The 21219-nt window shown below is 50.6% G+C and overlaps 1 protein-coding gene across 6 annotated transcripts in view; it reads left to right on the plus strand.

Moving 5' to 3' along the window:
- SF1 (splicing factor 1) overlaps nucleotides 1-21219 on the plus strand; it is a 292507-nt gene that overhangs the window by 138251 nt on the left and 133037 nt on the right. For all 6 annotated transcript variants that reach the window (XM_069645035.1, XM_069645033.1, XM_069645032.1 and 3 more), the window contains exon 10: nucleotides 20716-20944. In XM_069645035.1, coding sequence (XP_069501136.1) covers nucleotides 20716-20944 — 229 coding nt within the window. The remainder of the gene's footprint in view (nucleotides 1-20715; nucleotides 20945-21219) is intronic.

Raw genomic sequence — 21219 nt, forward strand, 5'->3', positions numbered from 1 at the left:
TTTGTCTCTGCGCGCCAAACCAGGTTTGGTCCCTTTGTTTCCATGCCTTTGGCGGGCTTGAGGATTGAAGACTGCCTCTGGTGTCTGGGGTGGGCAGGAAGTGAGGGAGGTGCCCGAAGTCTCTTAGGAGACCCAAATGCACTTTGGCATGATTGGCTGACTGTCCGGCAAGGACAGCCACCCTGCTGGGTGAGTGGCAGCTAGGATGGAATGAATGGGAGAAAACTGTTTAAAAGGCGAGTCTCCTGGACTGGAAAGCAGTCGACCACTGGAACAAAAGAACAGAAGACGAGCTGGAAGATGACTGCTACTGCAACTCCTGGACCATTGGTTTGCCCGGTAAAGCCCTGATGCAGGTCCGAATCGCCAAGTTCATCTCGTCAGAGAAGGCCCTTCAAGGACGACTTCTTCTTTTGAGTTGGTGGGACCAATCAACTCGTAAGCCACCTGGATACCATTCTCGGAGCTGGTTAGGATTAACCAGGGGGAAGGACACCAACTTGTGCTTGAATTACAGCTACTGGAACTGAAGTGACTCCATTTTTATCAGTGTTTTCCAATGATCCTGTGCAGTGCAAGAGTCCCCGACGTCCTACCTCTTGTCCCCCACGACTAAGGCTTAGGAACAGTGAGATCTGCAGGAGCTGCCAAGAACCAACATCTTCAGCTGCATCTTTTTGCTTCATATTAAGGTACTGTGCCAACCCGTTTGAGAGAACGCCTCTCTCGCTTTGAAAGTTTTGTGGAACTTTACCAACTTGCAGGCCTAATCGGCTTGTGACCCAACATATTCTTTTTCGTATCAACTACTTCTGAGAACTTTGGAAAGACTTTACCGGCTACTACAAGAAAGCTTGTTCCTATCTAAGACACGTCCATTGTCTTTGGCCTAGGCCTATTGAACTGAATCGAGTCCTCTAGTGAACTATAACTATTTGCACTGCCTAAAAGTATTTGATCGATTACGCTAACTTGTGCCTTTTTACTCCCATTGAAAGTAACTGAAATGCCAATTTGCTCCAATTTCAGGAGAGCCGAATTTGTTGAGAAACGTATTGGGTTGATATTTAAGTGTGTGTGTATAATATTAAGCTGCCTCTTTCTAGTGAATATTTTCTAAATGATTGTGTAATCAATGATTTACCAAAAAACCTTGTGTAAGTGTCTCCTTGAACCACTGTGATTGTAAGACCTCTGTGTAACCTCTTGTACTGCTCACATTACCTCTTGAGATGAGCCTGGCTGCTCAGCTCGCTCCCACAAACTGTTTAGTACAAACTTATACCAAAGGTTGGTTTTTGCTTGCACCTGTAGTCTTGTATGTGGTGATCCCAGAAAGTACTGCATGCAATTCTGCTTAACTGCTGCTTTGTATGGTTTGTTGGATGGTAATAATTTTATGTATTTTTGAAGTGGTCTCCAAGGTCATTGCATAGTTTCCTTGATGGAATTGGTGTTGCATCCCGGTGGGTTTTGTATTTCATTTATGATTTTGAAGAGTTCTTTTTGGGTGTTTGATGCTTTGAAGATTCGGTTGTCATGTTTTCTCTTCGCTGTCTGGATTTCCTTTTTTTATGAGAGGATATCTGTTGTAGAAATTTTCGTTTGTTTGCAGTGTTGATCCTCCATTCTGATTCTAGTTTTTGTTTTTTCTTTTCATGGCGCTCAGTAGTGGGGTGAACCATTTTGCCATTGTTTTGCGTGAGGGAGTGAAAAGTTTTTCTTGGGCGATGTCGTCTACGGTTGTTATGCTACAGGTGTGGAGTAAAGTTACTTTTTTTTGTCCAGGTCCGCTTCTTCCCTAACTGTTGCTTGTGGTTTGCTGAGTTCCAGGAGTTCAGTTAGGTTGGAGTTTTTGATGGTTCTCCAGTTTCTTTTCATGCTGATAGGTGTTTTTTTCTTGTTGCTTGTTTAGTGGGAAGGCCATTGTGATTATGAATGGAATGAGGTGGTCGCTCCAGAGTATTTGAATTGGGGGTGCCTTTGTTTATTGGTGAAGATTGCACCCAGTGTATGCCCTCCCGAGTGTGTTGCTCCTTTGACTGGTTGTAGATTCATTGCTGCCAGTTGGGCGGTTAAAGATTTGTGTGGCTGTGGTTTCTTCATCGAACCAGATGTTGAAATCTGAGTATGATCAGATTGTGCTTGATGGCTAGGATGCTGGTTGCTTCCGTGAAGGCGCCTACGAAGGATGCGTCGTAGGTTGTTGGTGTCAGGTCTGCCCGAAGTATCCTGGAGGAATGATGGCCCTCCAGACCCCCCAAGCCTGCCAGCCCAACAATTCAGTAAATAAAACTATTTAGCTGGCAAACCCATAGGGGAAATGGAGAAAATAACAAATGCAGAATCTTCTACTGCCCTTGACTTCTGCCTTCTCAAGATGTGTTCTGGTCAGAGTACCTAAAAGAATAAATCACGATGTGTTACTCTTAGTTCAGACTCTACCCACTCTTATGCTGACTTTACCACTCGCAGCTCCTCATACCTGCTGCCTAAGCTCTATTGCTTTTAGGCTCTTGATAGGTCTGTAGACTGAAGTAACTGGAGACTTTCTTGTCTGTAATGCTCTGCTCAGCTTTCTGAATACTCTGGCTTGAACTTCACACAGACTGAACCTTCAATTGGATTCAATGAGTCTATAATTAGATAAGTCTTTGACCCCTAGAATTGTCTTAGAGTTTTCACTAGTTTTCTTTTAAAGAACCTTCAGACACTTTCTGCATGACTGTGGGTAATCTTTCTTTTCAACTTCACTTACTTCAGATCTGATTTCCAGATTTCTATATTCACTCACTATTCCGATTGCTGCGACGTTAGTTTACAAAAATTGGATTCTCTCTGAAAAGTGCTGGTCTCCGCACTGTAAACTGTGCCCTCGAAAAGCAATGGCCGCTTCACAAGATGACCGCGATGTTGTAAGGTCCTTTTCTTTAACTTGCACACTGACTGGGATCTGATCGCCGTCCCAAGCGCGGATATTAAACGTAGCTGCCTGAAGCTAATGGTAGTATTTACAACTATCTGCAATTAATGTAACGCGACGCGCATTATGCGCGCTCTGAACACTGAATATATACAGCTCGCTTCTCACTCAGTAAACTCATCACTTCCTTGACCTAAATTTCCTATTTTCACTTCTGTAAATGTACTCTAGTCTATAGCTAGATTCAAATGTCTCTTACAAGAAACCATTTCCATTACTCTTGTTTCACATGTAGATAGTCTTGAAGCACTTAGCTGATTTCTGAACCTCTGCTGGCAGTGTTTTCAGCTTCCTCTTCTCACAAATTACTCCTCAGCTGTCTTCTGCTGCAAATGTCTTCCTTGGAGTTGACTCTGGATTGACTAAAAGGATTTCTCTTTACAAATGAAAACTAGACTCTTTGGGAAAAATAACTAAAAACTCTTTATTTACTGGAGCTGAAAAGGCTATGACCTGCTTTGGTGAAAACTAAAATGAAAAGCAGTTTAGAACCCCACTGAGGGTTCCAAGTGACAACACAATTGCCTAAGCCAATCACTGCTTTGATGTAAAGCCCCCTGTAAAAAAAAAAAGAAAAAAATAAATATATATACTCAGAAGCCAATACAGCCTCCCACACCAAGCTCAACCCAGAACAAACCTAAAACTAGACAGACCTTTCTTGCCATACCTTCACAAGTGCCTGAAACGCCAGCTGGTACCCAAACGCCAGACTGATGAACAAAGTGTGGAAACCTTACAGGTGGTCTGTATATCGGTATAAATTTCAGGTTTGTTTTGGGGTTTACCGATGGGTGTAGTATTAGGGATTCACATTTAGCGATGTTTAATGGGTCTTCCCGTTTGATAGCCAGGGGATCCTCGTGGATGATTGCCAGTCCCCCTCCCCTCAAGTTTTCCTTTTTGCTTGGATGCGTTTGAAGTTTTCAGGCAGTTGTTGAGGGTGGTGATCTTGTAGTCTAGCCATGTTTCAGTTACAAATAGCATGTCGATACCTCATTCAGATAGGTCGTATATTTCGGTTGTATGTTTGGACATTGACCTTGCGTTTATTATACAGTGGATTTTCTTACTGGGATTTGGTTTATTGGTGGTTCCTTGTTATGGTTTGTAGTTCTCCAGTCGTGGTGTTTTTCTCCATTGATGTTGATTGGATGAAGAACAGCGACGGCTGTTTCTGCAGTCCACTAGTTTGATAGCATGGCTGTTCAATTGTGGTACTTCTCCAGTGATGACGATTGGTTGAAGATTAGCGATAGCTTCTTCGTTGAGTCATTCTGTTAGGTTAATGGTAGGGTTGTAGGTTACCAGGGCTTCGTCTAGAGTCTGGAGACGCTGATTGGTGGCCAGGGTGCAACAAACGTCTCCAGCCTCCGTACCAGTCAACACTCAGGATCATTGGGCAAGAGGAAGTCTGATCATCCGGGCAAACGCCAGGAGAAGCCCAAACGCGTCCTGCCGGAGAAGACCAAGTGGGTTTGGGGCATGGCCCTCCTCCCCTAAGGAGAAAGCCAAGCAGGAGAAGGTGCCAGTCCTGACTGGGAAGGCTCAGGTACACCCAGCGAAGATCGACCCTCTACGAGTCACTGCTCCGCAGGTGCTGCAGGATTTTCTGTCTGTCAAAGCTGGACTGGCCCATACCTCATCAAGGTTCATCTGGTCGCTATTTCACGCTACACCAGAGCTCTGGGACAGTCGTTATGGTCCCCCCGTCTTAAGGAGTTTGTCAAAGGACTGTTCTGTTCGTTCCCATCGGTGAAGGCTTCAGCCCTGGTGTGGGAACTCAATGTGGTACTGACTAGGCTCATGGGCCCTCAATTCGAACCTATGCAGACAGTTCCACTGAAGTTCTTGTCGTGGAAGACTGCGTTCCTCGTGACATCACCTCTGCACGACTGGTAGGTGAGATCCAGGCCCTCTGATGTAAACCACCTTACTTGGCTTTCCACGAGAGGGGGGTAGTGCTACGGACGTATCCCTCCTTCATGCCCAAGGTGCCGTCTGACTTTCATCTAAACAACCCCTTGGTGTTGCCTGTGTTTTTTCCAACGCCTTTGTCGCTGGCTGAAAGGAATTTGCACTAGCTGGATGTGGCTAGAGTGCTGAAGTTCTACGTGGAGCGCACAAAGTGTTTCTGGAAGACGTTGCAACTTATTGTGAACTTTGGCTCTGTGAACCATGGGAAGGCCCTCTACAAGGCTTCCATTTCCAGGTGGCTCTCCGGCTGCATCACAGTCATTGTTTGGCAAACTGACCGTTGCCTGGCTGTCGGAGCCCATTCGACCAGAGCAATCGCTGCATCTACAGCGTTCCTGTCTGTGCCCCTGCTGGACATCTGCAGGGCTGCTATGTGGAGGTAGACGCACACCTTCATGAGGTTCTACTGCGTTGACAGGGATTCCAGGGAGGAGTCCAGAGTCTGCCAACCAGTGCTGCGCAACCTGCTCGCTTGAAGGAGAGTCTGGTGATGAGGTAAGAGATGCTTATGTTGAGCCTTGCCACCTCCCGTGGTTGTGCATGTGTGTACTGCTATGTATTTATTCATGAGCATGTGAATCCATGCCAGACCCCATGCTGAGAACTAACAAGTTACTTACCTGTAACTTTTCTCCAACATGGGTCTGGCATGGATTCACATGCGATCCCTCCGCGTACCCCGCTGCGGCTCTTCTCTTGGTCCTACTGCCACTTCATGATGTTAACTGCTTATTTAGCACCCTGTCACCAACGGAATGTCCCCAGGCGCTCTGGCGGATCTGTAAACAGGAGGGCGGGTGAGGTTAGTCGGGTGGAGAGGGAATAGGAAAGGTGGTGTGCTGTTGGCGTCTTCCGCTCGGTATCCACCGGGTGCTGGGCTTTGGTGCAGGTATCGGATCGGGTGAGACCTTGTGTGCTGTTTGTGTTGATGCGGTTTGTTAAAGTGCATGCGGATTGCTGGGAGAGAAGGTTGTGTGGGTTGTGTATGCAGAGATTTGAAGGTTGGGTTAGTGGGAGTCTGTATCCAGATTCTGACAATTCTGGTTCTGTTTGAGCTGCATTCCTGCGGGTGAGGTTGTGCTGAGTCCTTATAGGCAGTCTCGCTCTGGTGTGTGGTTGTGCGGCACGGATCCAGCTATATCCTGGTGAGTATTGTGTGGACTGATGGGTATGTCTGAACATTTCCTTCGGTGTGGAGTTGAGGTTGGTACTACCTGTTGTCTTACCTATTGTGACAGTGGTCTGTTGGAGCGTTTCAGGGTCAGAGTGCTGTTGATGAGGCGTCATAGTTCTTCTGTCTTGGACGACCTGTGTTGTGTGCTACCAAATCTGAAGATGGCTGCTAGTGGGTCATTGGCTGTGGGCAGTATTACCCAGAGCTCTGTCATTGCTTTATTGGAGAAATACAGTTTGTAAATGAAAGTGACATTTTTGTTTTGTATTTTACAGAGTATTCCCGGCCTGATCGGGAATATTAATGAGCATGGGAATCCGTGCTGGAGAACAATAGTTAAGTAACTTGTTCCATCTCAAAGTGCTGTGGTTTGAACGCCCTGGGGACCATAGTCAGGTCAGTGGAGAGAGTACAGTAGAAAAATAGTTTCATATGACAGGTAATGTCCACAGCTGTACTGCTTCGGAAAATTTTCGGCAGAGGGCGTCCTGCGTCGATCCATTGTCCTCGAGGGCCTCCGGAGGTACCACTGAGGTCTGTGGAACCTCCGAGGAAGGCTCTCAGTAAGTCTGTGAGGCCTGTTTTTGAGCCCTATTCTGTTCCTCCTAGATTGGAGTTTTTCCAACCTTTTACAGGACCTTTCAGAGGTTGAGGAACTGTCTGAGGAGATGGCAGTTACTCCTGATGACCTTTTGTCTGGGCATAGACAGATGGAGGAACTCCGTCAGTCATTGTATGACGCTAGTGGCCTTGACACAACTCCGGAGGCCGGGCTGGGGCCCATGCAGATTCCTCCTATTGGCGTCTCATGTCAAGGGTGACAGAATACTTGGTGGTCTGCTCCACCTGTTTTTGCTCAGGATGATTTGACGGACATCCTGGAACAAGGTCCACCCACTGACCCAATGTTGCCGTTTCACATTGCTTTGCAAAGAAGGGTGGCAGCGGTGGCTTGGACTGCTTCGGACCGAAGAAATACCGCCCATCCAGTTGTGAACCCTGCTACTTATCGACACACCGTACTCCGGAGAGTTTGGTGCAGGCGGCTACGGCATCCTCGAAGCAGGCTGCGTACCGTACCATCCTCCTGATGAGGACGATGAGCGCTTTGATGGTTGGGCAAAGTTTTGTTTGGCTAGGGGTATGGCTTTGAAGTTGGCCAACTCCACTTGTGCCTTAGCGAGACTTACACACACTCTGTGGAACTGTGAGTCTTTGGCGGCTGAGCATATTCCCGAAGTGGTGGAAATGGGTGGTTTTCTAGCCCTCGTGCAAGACGGCAAGGATGCCATGTGCAAATCTGAGTCGGGGTTGGACACGGCAGACTGTCAGCCGGTCCATGGCTGCGAGCACCATGATGCACAGGTTTGCGTGGTTGCGGAAGTCGGGGTTTGCTCCTGATGTGCAATCCCATCTTCTGAACATGCCCTTTGATAGAGTTCATCTGTTTGGCAGCAAGGCTGACGAGAGCCTTGAGATGTTGCAGACCTCCAAAGCTGCAGCATCAACCTCAGCCTTTTCGTCCTAGGGGACAGCAATGGGAGGGCAGGTTCCTTTCGGTACTACTCTTCCTTTGGTAGATCGCGAGGAGCTGCCAGTCAAAGGGGCCACCGTAGGAGTACCCGGGGTGGAAAGCAAGGTACTCGGGGTGCCAAAGCCTCTTGGTCAGTTGCCTCTTTTCCCTCAGGCCCTGCCGCATCCGCTCAGTCATGAGGCCATGTCCCATGGTTTGATGGTTGGGGGCAGACTTGAGCAGCATTTGGAGAATGGTGGGCCATTACATCAGATGTGTGGGTTCTGGAGATCATAGCCCACGGCTACTGTCTTCCCTTCCGGCAGAGGCCTTACGACAGTCCACCGGGGAAGCTCTTTGAATTGTCCGGATCCGCTCCTTGCGCAGGATATCCTATCACTGCTGGACAAAGGCGCCATGGACCTGGTGCCTCTAGCGGAGAGGAACAAGGGATGGTATTCCCCTTAATTTTTGAACCCCGAAAAAAGACGGATTGAGACCCATCATGGACTTGCGTTGGTTGAACAAACTCCTCGGGAAGGACAAAAGTTCAATATGGTAACTTTCTCAAGTTCTTCAGGCCCTTCAACTTCACTATTGGCTGGTGTCTGTAGACCTCAAGGATGCTTACTTTCATGTGCTGATTCATCCAAAGCACAAGAAGTACCTGAGGTTCGTGGTTGGCAACTTGCATTTTCAGTTTCGGGTCCTGCCGTTTGGATTGACCTCCGCCTGAGAGTCTTCACCAAGCTGGTGGTGGTGGTGGCGGCAGTGTATCTCAGGAAAGGGGGGGGGGGGAATTCACGTCTACCCCTACCTGGATGATTGGTTGATCAGGACGTGCTCTCCCGAGCAAGCCCTGGATCATCTGTCCGTCACGTCACTCCCTGCATAAGCTGGGCTTCTCCCTCAATTTAAAGAAGTCCCATTTGACCATTTGACACCTACCCAGCAGCTCTAATACATCAGAGCAGTGTTCACCTCCCCAGGTGAGTGCTCATCACATTCTGCAGATGGTGGACAAGTTTCAACATGCCCAGAGTCTCCCGGTGTTCGAATTCTTGAGGTTGCTCGGCCTCATGGCATCCTGCAGTTTCCTGGTGCCAGAGGCCAGGCTGCGGATGAGATCCCTGCATTGGGCTCTCAAGACGCAGTGGTCGCAATTCTCTGGCAGGATGTCGGATCCCATTCAGATTCCGACCTCAGTCGCCCAGGATCTTCTATGGTGGGCCGTTTAAGGCAATCTGATGAAGGAGCATCATTTTGGCAACCATGGCTGGGGGTGACTATCGTGACGGACGCATCCCTCACAGGTTGGGGCACTCATGCCAACGGGTTGACGGCCAGCGGACGTTTGTCTCCGTCTGAGTCCAGACTCCACATCAATCTGTTAGAGCTGAGGGCTGTCGGGCTAGCCCTGAAGGCTTTTCTGCCGTCTGTGCGGGGGAAGAATGTCCTGATTATGACGGACAATACAGTGGCCATGCACTACCTCAACAAAAAAGGGGTGGCAGGGTCAATCCCGTTGTGCAGGGAGGCGATGCAGCTCTGGTTCTTCGGGTCCATCCAGCAGGAAATTTCGAACCGGGAACCCCACAAGTGGATCTCTTCGCCACCAGTGCCAACCGGAAGTGCGAGAGATTCTGCTCACGGGAATTTCACCCAAGAGGAGCCTTAGGGGACGCGTTCGTAGAGTGGTCCTTCCCACTGCTGTACACGTTTCCTCCAGTCCCTGTCATTCCGCAAGTTTCTGAGGTTTGGTTCCCGAATGATCCTCATTGCTCCGGCATGGGCCAGGAGAGCGTGGTACCCGGACCTTCTAGACATGTCCATCTGCCCTCCACGCCGTCCTCCCTACTGAGATGATCTGCTCTCACAGGAGGGGGGTCGGGTTCTCCATCCAGAGGTCAAGTCTCTCAGCCTTCATGCCTGGTATCTGAAAGGTTGAGGTAAAAGGATTGGGACCTCCCCAAAGACATGATGGAGGTGTTGCTTTCGGCCAGAAGGCCTGCAACGAAATCCCTGTATTGTTGCTTTTGGAGAAAGTTCTGACACTGGTGCAGGGTACATAATGTGGATCCTTTCCAATGTTCCATTCCTTTGCTTTCTTTAGCCCACAAGGTCATGCAAGTGTGTACCATTAAGGGTTATCTGGCGGCGCTGTCCATTTTTAAGCGCTTGTCCAAGGAATGTGCTTATTTTAAGATTCCCTTTTTTTTCTTCAGTTTCTAAAAGGGCTGACTAATGTGTTTCCACCATCGACTTTCCAGGTGCCGGGATGGGATTTGAATTTGGTTGTGAAGTTCCTAATGGGAGCTCTGTTTGAGCCCTTACATTCTTGTCTGTTGCGACTGTTGTCCTTTAAAACTGTTACTTTCGCACGCAGAGAGTGAGTTGCAGCACTTTCCGCCAAGCCACCCTTTACTGGTTTCCATAAGGACAGGGTTGTCCTGCGGGTGCAGCCTTCTTTTCTTCGGAAGGTTGTGTCGGAATTCCATTTGAGCCAGAAGGTGATTCTTCCAGCATTTTATCCTGCTCCACATCCTGGTAAGGAAGAGGAGTCTCCATAGGTTGGATCCTAGACAAGCTTTGAGTTTCTACCTCTCATGGATGTCCCGGGTCAGAGTGGACGATTAGCTCTTTGTTGGTTATGCTGGAAGGTGCTTGGGTCAGGCTGTTTCCAAACAGACCTTGTCCAGATGGATCATTTTGACTGAGTGTTACCGTTTGGCTGGAAAGGACCCTCAAGTAGGATTGCTGCCTCCACTGCTTCTCTTGAGGTGCATGCCTATTCGCAATATTTTCAAAGCAGCCACATGGGCCTCTGTCCATACTTTTGTGAGACCCTATTCCTTGGACTCCGTCCATGGGTAGGATTTGGCCTTTGGTACGGCAGACCTCTATTCAGCCATTTGATTGGGCATTCTAAAATTGTAAATTCTTTCCCACCTCTGTTGGTACTGCTTTGGGAGTCTGTCATAGATGTGCAATACGTCGGAGGACACAATCCCCTCGAAGAACAAGTTACTTACCAGATTTGGTAACGTTCTTTCGATGGGATGTTCCTCCGATGTATTCCACATCACCCTCCCAGCCTGCCCCTCTACTGAATTTCCTATGTGATTGCAGCGTACTTTTCTGCAAGGCTTTCTGCAGTCATATTGGCAGGAGATTGTTGCCACACGTTCTGGGAAAAAACTATAACTGAGGCTACAGGCGCTGTGCGTCCTATATATAACATCCGGTGACGTCGACCCTCGACGGAGGCTCTGGAGGGCCAACTGATCGATGCAGGACGCCCTCTGCCTAAAATTTGCCGAAGCAGCACAGCTGTGGACATTACCTGTCATAGTTGTGGAATACGTTGGAGGAACATCCCATCGAAAGAAAGTTGACAGATATTTTAAGTAACTTGTTCATTTGGGTACACGCAGAATGTGAGGTCTACGTTGGGTAGCTGCATTCTATTGCTAGGCGTGGTGCAGTGGTTGAGATCGGTAGAATGTGTGAAGCAAGGCCGATTGACCTCAGTATCTGGATTCTGACGGTGGTGGAGCCTGTATATGATGGTGTACAGCAAAGCCCCTTTTCCGTGGGGTATAGCTGCGTTCTGAAGACTGCTCATGGAGGTATAGCGGTATATGTGCAGCTAGGGCGAATTGATCGAGGGGTATAGCTGCATTCTATTGTGTAGAGCAGAGAGTGAGCATATTGTGAGAGTACCTGCGAACTGGAGGGAGTCCCTGTTTCCAGATTATCTTCCAGCACCAGCCGCAGTGACCGCATCTATTTTAGAGGTTCTGAGCAATAGTTATTGGTGAGTAATGGTCTAGTCTGGCGTTTGTCCTGATTACCAGTCTTGAACGTGTCTTTCCCTGCTTGGCTGTCATCAGTGTCGAGTTGGAGTTGTTACAGGTACACCCCTAAGGCTGCGAAAGCTTCCATTGCCAGTTGGGGGTTCTCGTGCATTGTGAAAGCTTACAACTTGGATGGACTCTGTTCCGCAGAAACGTTGGCGGTTCATTCCACAAGAGCCAATGCCGCATCTGTAGCCTTTATTAGTTATGTCCCGATTACTGAAATTTGTAGTGATACTACTTGGGTTAAGTCTTGCGTTCTGCAAGCATTACGCTTTAGAGTAGTCTTCAAGAAGTGATGCCACTTTTGGCCAAGAGGTGCTTAGTTTATTTGTTCGAATGTCGTATGTGCTGCTAATGAAATTATTTGGTTGGAGATGAACAGCAAGAAATTATTTTGCCGAAACAGAATAATTTGTTTACAGCCTGCATCATTCACATAAACAAGGGCTGTCCAATCCTGGACAGCCTTTGGTCTCACTCTGCTCAGAACAGAAAGATGCAGTGAGCTAAAACCTGGCTGTAGAGAACCAACCCATAGAACATGTTATAAGCTGTGTTCTAACTTGGGAGTCGCCCACATTCTTGCATATTCTACCAATGTCTACATAACTTTGGGACGTTTTTGCAGTTACTCAAATGCCTTTCAATTTTCTCACCTTCTTCCCTTCTCTTTTCGCCCCAAATAAAGTTTACAATTTCCTGCTTGCAACATTTTCCTTACACTTTTTGTTGTAAATTCTTTTATATGAACACTGAAATGCTTCTTCCAGTCTTTAAAATGCCACCACTGTAATGAAGTAGCTCCATTAGTTATTTTCGAAGGCAAACTGCCTGTTTAATTCTGTTCCTTAATTTTCATGCAGCCATCTGTATATGTTGAGATGAACAGTGATGGAAACTGTTTTGGATGAGGGGGAGGGGCATATGATACTATATTTATATCGCACCTATAGACAAATGTTTCAATGCACTGTGAGGGAGGAGGACAAGACGAGAATCTTACTAGGCCCAGTGACATTGAGATCGCTCATGGGAAGGGGAGAACTGCAAGGCATTGGATCAAACATTGAAAAACAAGTGCGGCCAGCAGTTGGCAGTACAATGGTCAAGTGCAGAAAAACAGATGATAAGTGGCAGTATGGGTGTTGTAGGGTAGCCAGGGGGCAGTGCAGGTGTGCAACAGGGAAGGCAGGAACCTGGGCATGTGGTACATAGGGTAGCCAGGTAACCAGTGCAGTATCACAGATCAGCAGGGTAGCGGAAGAGAAGGTAGAAGCAAAGAGGGAAGTCTTGAGCTGCTTCTGGAACCTGGGATGGTTCTGCTCAAGTTGCAGGGAGGCTGTCCCAGAGGGAGTTGCCAGCCGAAGAGAGATCTGCTGCCAACTTGTTGCTTGGAAAAGCGACTGACCCTCAAGGAGTAGGAGCAGCAAAGTGCTACAGTAGGAAGATCCTTCAGAATAGAAAGCTAGATTTGTTTTGGTCCCAGACCCCAGTAGTGCTTGTGGACCATGCAAAGGGTCTTGAACTTGATCCTTGCAGCCACTGGGAGCCAATGGTGCGATTTCAGTGCTGGAGATATACGATCCCTAGGCTTGAGTCCAAGGACAAGTCTCGCAGTCTTTTTCTGGATGAGTTTCAGAGGACGGAGAGTAGAGGCAGATTTAAAAGGAGTCTGTTATAGTAGTCGAGCCTAGAGAGAACCAGAGCTCTAGATGCAGTGAGTTTCTGGGGGAAGGAGAGTAAATAAAGAATACCCCTGAGGAGGTGCAGTTGGTAGTTCGACTTCTTAGAGACGTCGGAAATATGAGGAGGGGTATTAAAGATAACCCAGAGGTACTTGGCCACAGAGGTGAGAGCAGGAGGGCCAAGGGAGGCCAGCCAGTGTGTGGCGGGAAAGAGGGGTATGGGGGTGCTGATGAGGATCAGTCTTGCTTGCATTCAGGCAGAGATCATTGGCGATGCACCACTCCTGGGTTGCAGTCAATCAGGGATGTGAGGGGGAGAAGAGGCGGCAGAGCGGTGCCTGAAGGAGAGCTGGGTGTCATCTGCATAGCACTGGAAATTGGAGCAGAGCAGCAATGTGGTGGGCGAGAGGTGCCAGGCATTGGTCGAACAACCAGGGAGAATGGTTAGACCCCTGGGAAACACTGCAGGTGGAGAGGAAGGACCCAAGTTTGACCTGGGAGGAAAGAAGTCAGCCAGGCCAGAGCCTGATCAGATGTACCCAGGTTATCACAGAGCTGGTTGAGCAGGATGGCATGGTTGACCGTGTCAAAAGCAGAAGAGAGCAAGTAGAATGAAGAGAGGGGAGATTAGAATCTAGGTTAGAGAGAAGGATTTTACAGATGTTCAGGAGAGCAGCTTGTGCTTCTGGTTGCTCTGAAGCCAGATTGATGTCATGGAGACAACCAACAGATTCAGTGAGAAGATTAAGCTTGGAAATGGCCAGCTTTTCCAGGATTTTTCCCAGGAAAGGAGTAATAGAAATTGATTCACATTTTTCCCAGGAAAGGAGTAATAGAAATCAGGCAATATATGGTTGGAAGGGAGGAGTCGGCTGAGGGGGGCAGGGGACGGTCCCGGAGGCGAAAGAGTGGTTACAGAAGTCGGCCATGGCTGGGGTGAGGGTGTCCATATGGTTCTTAATGGTTTTGGAAGAACCTAGTTATAGGTTTTCATAGATCGGACTTGTCTTGAAACCTCGTCAGGGGAGAAGAGAGGAAGGGCCGGGGGGTAGGGAGGGTGGCCAGGCTGGAGGGAGAGGAGAGGGTGGAGGTAGAGGCAGGAGCCTGAGATGGTGGTCAGGATTTAGAGATTAAGTGAGAAGCCAGGGCCAAATAGACCTGTGCTAGTCTCCAAGCGCCATGCTGCTAAGTAACATGACTGGGTAGGTAGAGACAAGTCTGCAGAGGTGCACTACTTGCCATTACTGACGAGTAAAGCTGCCAATATTTGTATTGGTAATATTTAAACCCTGTTCTCCAGCATGGGGTCTGGCATGGATTCACATGCTCATGAATATTCCCCGTCGTCAGGCCGGGAATCCTCGGTAAAGAAAAATCAGTATCAGTTTTGTTTCTGATCTGTCTTTCTCAGTAGTAACCAATCGCTGGTCTCTGGGTCATACTGTCCCCAGCCAATGACTGCCCTCTCCCTAAGCCCTGTCTCCGACAGCCATCTTCAGATTTTTACTGCACGCTCAAGTGTTGGGAGTCCTCGTGTTTAGCTCTCGAGCTTTTGCTTTGTTTTTCACGCTTTTTCAAAGAGAATTTTAAATTTTTCGGTCAAATAGAGCCTCAAGCTCCACCGTCTCTACATCTGATTAACGGGTATCCGTGTCATATTTTTTTCTACGCCCCTCAAGGGTGAAGATTTCGTCGCGTTGCGCTTCTGGGGGATTCCAGACATTTCTGCGGCCTACCCGAACATGGCCCAGGAGAAAGGAAGCTCGACGCCTGTAAAGCTGTTCAGGGTTTGCCCTGAATGCCAGCTACAGAATGTGTTCAAGGAGGAGGAACATTCGAAATGTCTCTATTGCCTTCATGAGGACAAAACGCACGTGGAGAAGGACTGCGTTTTGCAGGAACATGTCGGAACGGACCGACACTTTCGTCTCCAGCTGGAAGGAAGGAGTCTGTCGGGTGAGAAGTCCGAGAAGTCTTCTAAATCCTGTGAGGGTGCCCCGGCGACGGGGGCCCAACGGAAGGCAAAGCACTGTGAGTCCTCGGGCACCAGGAGCGCCGAACGGTCGGGCTCTTCAGCTGCCAGGCAGGGCGTGCCTTCCCCGGCACCATCAACCACGAGCCCACGCTCTGGTTCGGGGAAGAGGAAATCCGAGAACCCGGGTAAGTTTCTGGAGAGGCCCCAGTCTCGAAGGATTCGCCTGAGGGGGAGCGAGGCAGTGATCTCCCCCCCCCCCCCCCACTCCCCAGGTGAAGGCCTCAAGCACGCCTAAGACGGTGAAGGCCTTGATTCACCCGGCCAAGGCCTCTATCGAGGGAGTCGCAGCGGCCCTGGTGCAGCCTGTGCAGGCTGCACCAGTGGAGGTGACCTCAGGGCCCAGAGTCTCCCTGCCTCCAGAGGGAAGCCTCTTTCAGACCCATCGAAAAGACCCCCGTGAAGACCCCGGCGGAAAGAGGGGGAGGGCGGTGGCCATTGTGGACACGGACACAGCATCCGAGGAGGAGCTGGTAGAGGTTTTAGAGGGTGTCGAAGAGGCACGTCCCCACGGGGAGGGATCCCGACGAGGGTGACGAGAGACGGCGGCACCGGCGAGGGTCCTAGTCGCTTCTGGAGCTGCAGGATAACTCTGCGGCCATTTTGTTGGCAATACAATCCTTATGTTCGGAGATGAGGACGAGATTGCCTTTACCACCGACTGAGGATCCGGAACCAGGCTCGACGGAGGAACCAGAGCCGGGCCTGGCGGGAAGCCCCCCGAACAAGAGGAGACTGATTCATCCAGCCCCGCCTTCTCAGCCCTCGCTGCCTGCTCGGCCTTTACCCACGTCCCCTGTCCCTGGGGATGACATGGGAACCGACACGGCCACGACGGGTACCGACGACGGGACGGAGCTCCCATCGCCAGCCCGGGCCTCCCCATCCGACGAGATCGGATCTTTCCATGCAATGATCGCCAGGGCATCTGAGCTTTTTCTGCTCTGCCCCGAAGAGAAGAGGGAAGGTTTCCTTTACCAACGGCGCGAGGCCAAGAGGAAGGCAGTCCTTGCCGTGCCTCTGCTGGATGACATCTGGGACGAGGGTCTCACCCTTCTCAAGAAACCATCTACGACGCCTGCCAAGAGGGATCGGTACGAGAAGTACCGGGTCCCCGACGTGGCCCCCCTGTGCCTTAGGGCGCAACCGACCCCTGACTCGGTCGTCTCAGCGGCGGCCAAGAAAGCGCTGGGTGGGGGGCCCTCGGCCTCAACGTCAACTTCCCCACCTGACGGTGAAGGGAAGAAGCTGGAAGCAATGGGGTGACGAGTTATCTCGTCGGCAGCGACAACGATTAAGGTGGCCAACGCCCTCGCGATCGGGGCCCGCTACGACTGAGTTATGGTACAAGATCGCCCCCCTGTTGGACTTCCTACCGGATGACAATAGGGCCGAGGCCCTGGAGATCTTGCAAGAAGGCAAAGTGGCGTCGGACCACGCCATTACGGTGGCAACGAACATTGCCGACACCGGTTTCCGCCAGCTAGGCAACACGTTTGCCTTAGACGACGAAGTTGGCTCAAGGCGACGGATTTCCGCCAGGATGTACAAGTCAAGGTGTTGGGACATGCCGTTCGACAAGAAAAACATGTTTGGGAAAACAGTGGATGAGTCCCTCCAAGCCATCAAGGCGGACACGGAGGCAGCTAGTGCCCTAGGCGTTCTCCGGCAACGAAGGCTGTCCTTTCGGAGCACCGGAGGCAAGCAGGGTGCCTCCAAGGGATTCGGCAGTGGCTCCTCTACGTACCGCCAAGCGGCCCGCTCCTCGTCACAGGAAGCCTATAGAGGACAAGGCAAGTCAGGTGGGCCCGCCGTCGTTGCCAGGGAGGCCAAGGCGTCCTCCAGGCAAGATTGAACCGACAGCGGTGTCAGGCCCCCACCGAAGCACCCCGGTGGGAGGCTGGCTGGCGAAGTTAGTCAGCGTGTGGGAGTCCATCTCCACCGACAGTTGGGTGCTGGACACCCTGGCCCAGGGGCACGCCCTCGAATTAAACAAAGTGCCCCCTCATTCCACCCGTGGTCAGGAAGGAAAATCACATCCCTCAACTGCTATTGGAGGTAAGGGCGATGCTCAAAAAAGGTGCCATCGAGCTCGTCCCGAAGAGGCTCTAAAGTATACTCGAGGTACTTCCTAGTGAAGAAGACAGGAGGTTGGCGCCGCATCCTGGACCTGCGACGACTGAACAAGTACATCAAGGCACAGAAGTACTGGATGGTCACCCTCCAGCACGTGCTGGGACAACTGGAGGAGGGCGATTTCCTGTTGGATTTGGAGGATGCGTACTTCCACATCCCCATTCTGAAAGGACACCGAAAGTTCCTCAGGTTCGTGGTCCAAGGACGGCACTACCAGTTCAAGGCCCTCCCGTTCGGATTGAAGTCGGCACCCAGGGTGTTTACCAAGTGCCTCGTACCGGTGGCGGCGCGGCTGCGCCTGCAGGGGATCCACGTCTACCCCTATCTGGACGACTGGATCATCCGAGCAAGGCCAAGGGAGCTCGCCGTGGATCACACAGCAAAGACCGTCCAGCTGATCACGGACCTGGGATTCCCCATCAACTTTCCCAAATCCCACCTGGTCCCGTCGCAAGTCGCACTGTTTCTGGGGGCCAAGCTCGACACAGTGGCGCGTCTGGCCTCGCCGTCGAAGGAAAGGATGAAGGCCATTCTGGGCAAGGTGCAGCGTCTGCTGGCCACGGACGTGGCCAGGGAGAGGTCCATCAAGTCCCTCATCGGGATGATGTCCTCCTGCATATATCTTGTGCGCCTGTGCAGGCTTCGGATGCGCCCTCTGCAAGAGTTTTTCGACTCCCTCTGGATCGAAGCGACGGGCAGCTTCGAAGACAGGATCCCGCTCGACGAGACCTTCCGACGAGCGATCCGGTGGTGGGGCAACTGTGCTTATCTGACGGTGGGCACAGACTTTCAGACCCCAGACCAGACTTTCAGACCAGGTAACGGTGACGGATGCCTCCCTGGAGGGGTGGGGAGCGCACACTGGAGATCGTCACACAAGAGGCCTCTGGCTCCCAGAGGAGAAGCCGCTCCACATCAACATCCTGGAGCTCCGTGCAGTGTTCTGGACCCTCGGGTCTTTTCTCCCGTCCTCAAGGGCAAGGTGGTGAGAATCTTCACCGACAACACCACCATGAAGTTCTACATCCGGAAGCAGGGAGGAACCAGATCCCCAGCCCTCTCCAAGGAAGCCCAGGATCTGTGGCATCGGGCCGTCGCCCAAGGGATGTTTCTGGTGCCTTTTCATCTGGCAGGGATAAAGAACACCATCGCCGACTCACTCAGCAGGGAGCTGCACTCGTGCCACGAGTGGCAACTACGTCAGGATCAAGTGGATCGACTCTTCGGGCGATGGGGGGGTAAAACCGCAGATTGACCTGTTCGCAACGGCGACGAACTCCAAGTGCCAGAGGTTCGCCAGCAGGTTTCCCCAGACGAGGAGCATGGGCAATGCTTTCTCGTTCCCCTGGGACGGCCTGTTCCTATATGCGTTCCCTCCGTTGCCGTTGCTGCTCCGACTCGTCGACTAGCTCAAGAGATCCCGGTGCAGGGAGATCCTTGTCGCACTGGCGTGGCCGAGGCAGATCTGGATTTGTCAGCGTCCCCACCAGTCAAGCTGCCGACGGACGCGGCTCTTCTCTCCAGAGAAGGAGGCGCCATACTTCATCACGACCCGGAGTCGCTGAACTTGCAGGCCTGGCTCCTGCAGCATGAGTTTGGAGGGTACGATATCCCGGCTGACTGCAGAGGGGTCCTTGCAAAAGCCAGGGCGTGCTCAACTCTCAAGTGCTACGGTCATAAGTGGAAGAGGTTCTCTGTCTGGTGCCGTGCACAGAAGATTAACCCTCTACGGATTACGGCCCCTCAAGTGCTGCCGTACCTACTGTCGCTGGACTGGCTCACGCCTCCAAGATGCATCTGGCTGCGATCTCCCGATACACCAGAACCACAGGACGGGTGTCCTTGTGGTCCCATCGCCTGTTGAAGGAATTTATAAAGGGACTGTTTCGATCGTTCCCGCAGGTGAAGGCCCCTGCCCCGGCGTGGGAACTCGATCTGGTGCTGATGGGGGCGCCATTCGAGCCCCTGCATTCGGCACCGTTGAAATTCCTGTCGTGGAAGACTGCGTTTCTTGTGGCCATCACCTCCGCACGGCGAGTGGGAGAGATCCAGGCCCTATCCTGCAAGCATCCATACTTGACTTTTCAGGACACGAGGGTGGTGCTGAGGACACACCCCTCTTTTATGCCCAATGTGCCGTTGAACTTCCACCTCAACGAGCCCTTGGTGTTACCTGTTTTCTTCCCGTCGCTTTCGTCACCGGCCGAGAGGACTTTGCACTCGCTGGATGTGGCTAGAGCGCTGAAGTTCTACGTGGACCGCACAAAGTTTTCGGAAGACATCACAGCTTTTTGTGAACTTTGGACCTGTGAACCAAGGGAAGGCTCTCTCGAAGGCTTCCATTTCCAGATGGCTGTCCGGCTGCATCATGCACTGTGATCGGTTGGCAAACCGACAGTTGCCTGGCCGTCCAAGAGCCCATTCGACCAGAGCGATCGCTGCTACCACGGCTTTTTTGTCTGGTGAGTCCCGGCTGGACATCTGCAGGGCTGCTACGTGGAGGTCACCGCACACCTTCATGAGGTTCTACTGCGTCGACTGGTATTCCAGGGTCGGACAAGCGGTGCTGCGCAACTTGTTCGCCTAAGGTGAGACTGGTGAGGAGGTAAGAACTGCTTAATGTTGAGTTTTGATGTAATGCTTAATGTTGAGCCTTTTTTTTTTTCCACCTCCCGTTGGTTGTGCATGTGTACTGCTATGTATTCTTATTCATGAGCATATGAATCCATGACAGACCCATGCTGGAGAACAGTTACAGGTAAGTAACTTGTTCATTTTTGTCTTCTGGCCGCCTCCATCTGTATTGTGTCAAGAGAGGAATATAGAGCTTGCTTTTGAATGAGGTGGTGGAACATGCAGCAATATGTGCATTGCTGTGAATCTTTACTGGGCATAGATATTGCTCCCCTTGTGCAAACGGCATCTGAAGCACCAGTATTAAAAAAATAAACGGCTGTCGCAAAGCTGTTCAGTAGTGTACATGATACGCTGTAATACTTTTTCATTGCTGGGGTAATTCCTGGGCTCTCCATAAAGGTGAGGAAAGGTTCAAACCTGTATCTGGCAAGGGTATCTATCATCCTGGAGAGCCATTGTGTTGTAAAATGTTATCAATGGCCTTAAGATTGTGTGGACTAGTACTGTGCTTTGGCATCTTAAGTTTATCTGGGCTGAAGCTGCTGTTATTAAAATTAGGATAAATTGAAGATGTTGAGTTATTGGGTATTGGCATCCTAACATCCATTGCTAGTTTATGTATGCTATAGAGTACCTGATTTGTAACGGAGTGAAGATCACGACTAGCAGCACCCATGTCTTCAAAATTGTTACGCTTTATTTCTTGTCTCCTCTTTAGGGCCGTCCCCCTTGGATGACGTCTGCGCCTTCTGAAACCAGGTCTTATGGAATGCAGTCTAACAGTACCAACTCTGGGGGCCCTGGTGGACATCCCAATTTCCATCACACTGTGCCCAATATGGGAGGACATCCATCTCACAATCCAAACGGACCCCTTCCACCTTGGATGCAACCCCCTCCTCCACCAATGGGTCAATCCCCTCATCAATCTGGACCCCATCAAATGGGTAAGTCACTTTCTGTTTGGGAGATGTGGTTTTGTGAAACTTGACGAGCTCTTTGGTGATGAGGGAAAGGGAGAGTGTGACTGGCTGAAATTGGCAGTAGAGTCTAGCACACAGGATTTAATGACCAGCACAACTCTGGTGATTGAGGAGCTGCTACCTTGGGCTTGCAGCATGGGTTCTTCATCCAATCGGCACTCCAGAGTGACACATCACCTGCCTTATTAATTTTATTTATTTGCATTTATAAAGTGCTCACACAGCCCAGGGCCATCGAG

Source organism: Ambystoma mexicanum, chromosome 2p (assembly GCF_040938575.1).
Source record: "Ambystoma mexicanum isolate Mex_15411 chromosome 2p, UKY_AmexF1_1, whole genome shotgun sequence".
In the NCBI taxonomy this organism is placed as follows: Eukaryota; Metazoa; Chordata; class Amphibia; order Caudata; family Ambystomatidae; genus Ambystoma; species Ambystoma mexicanum.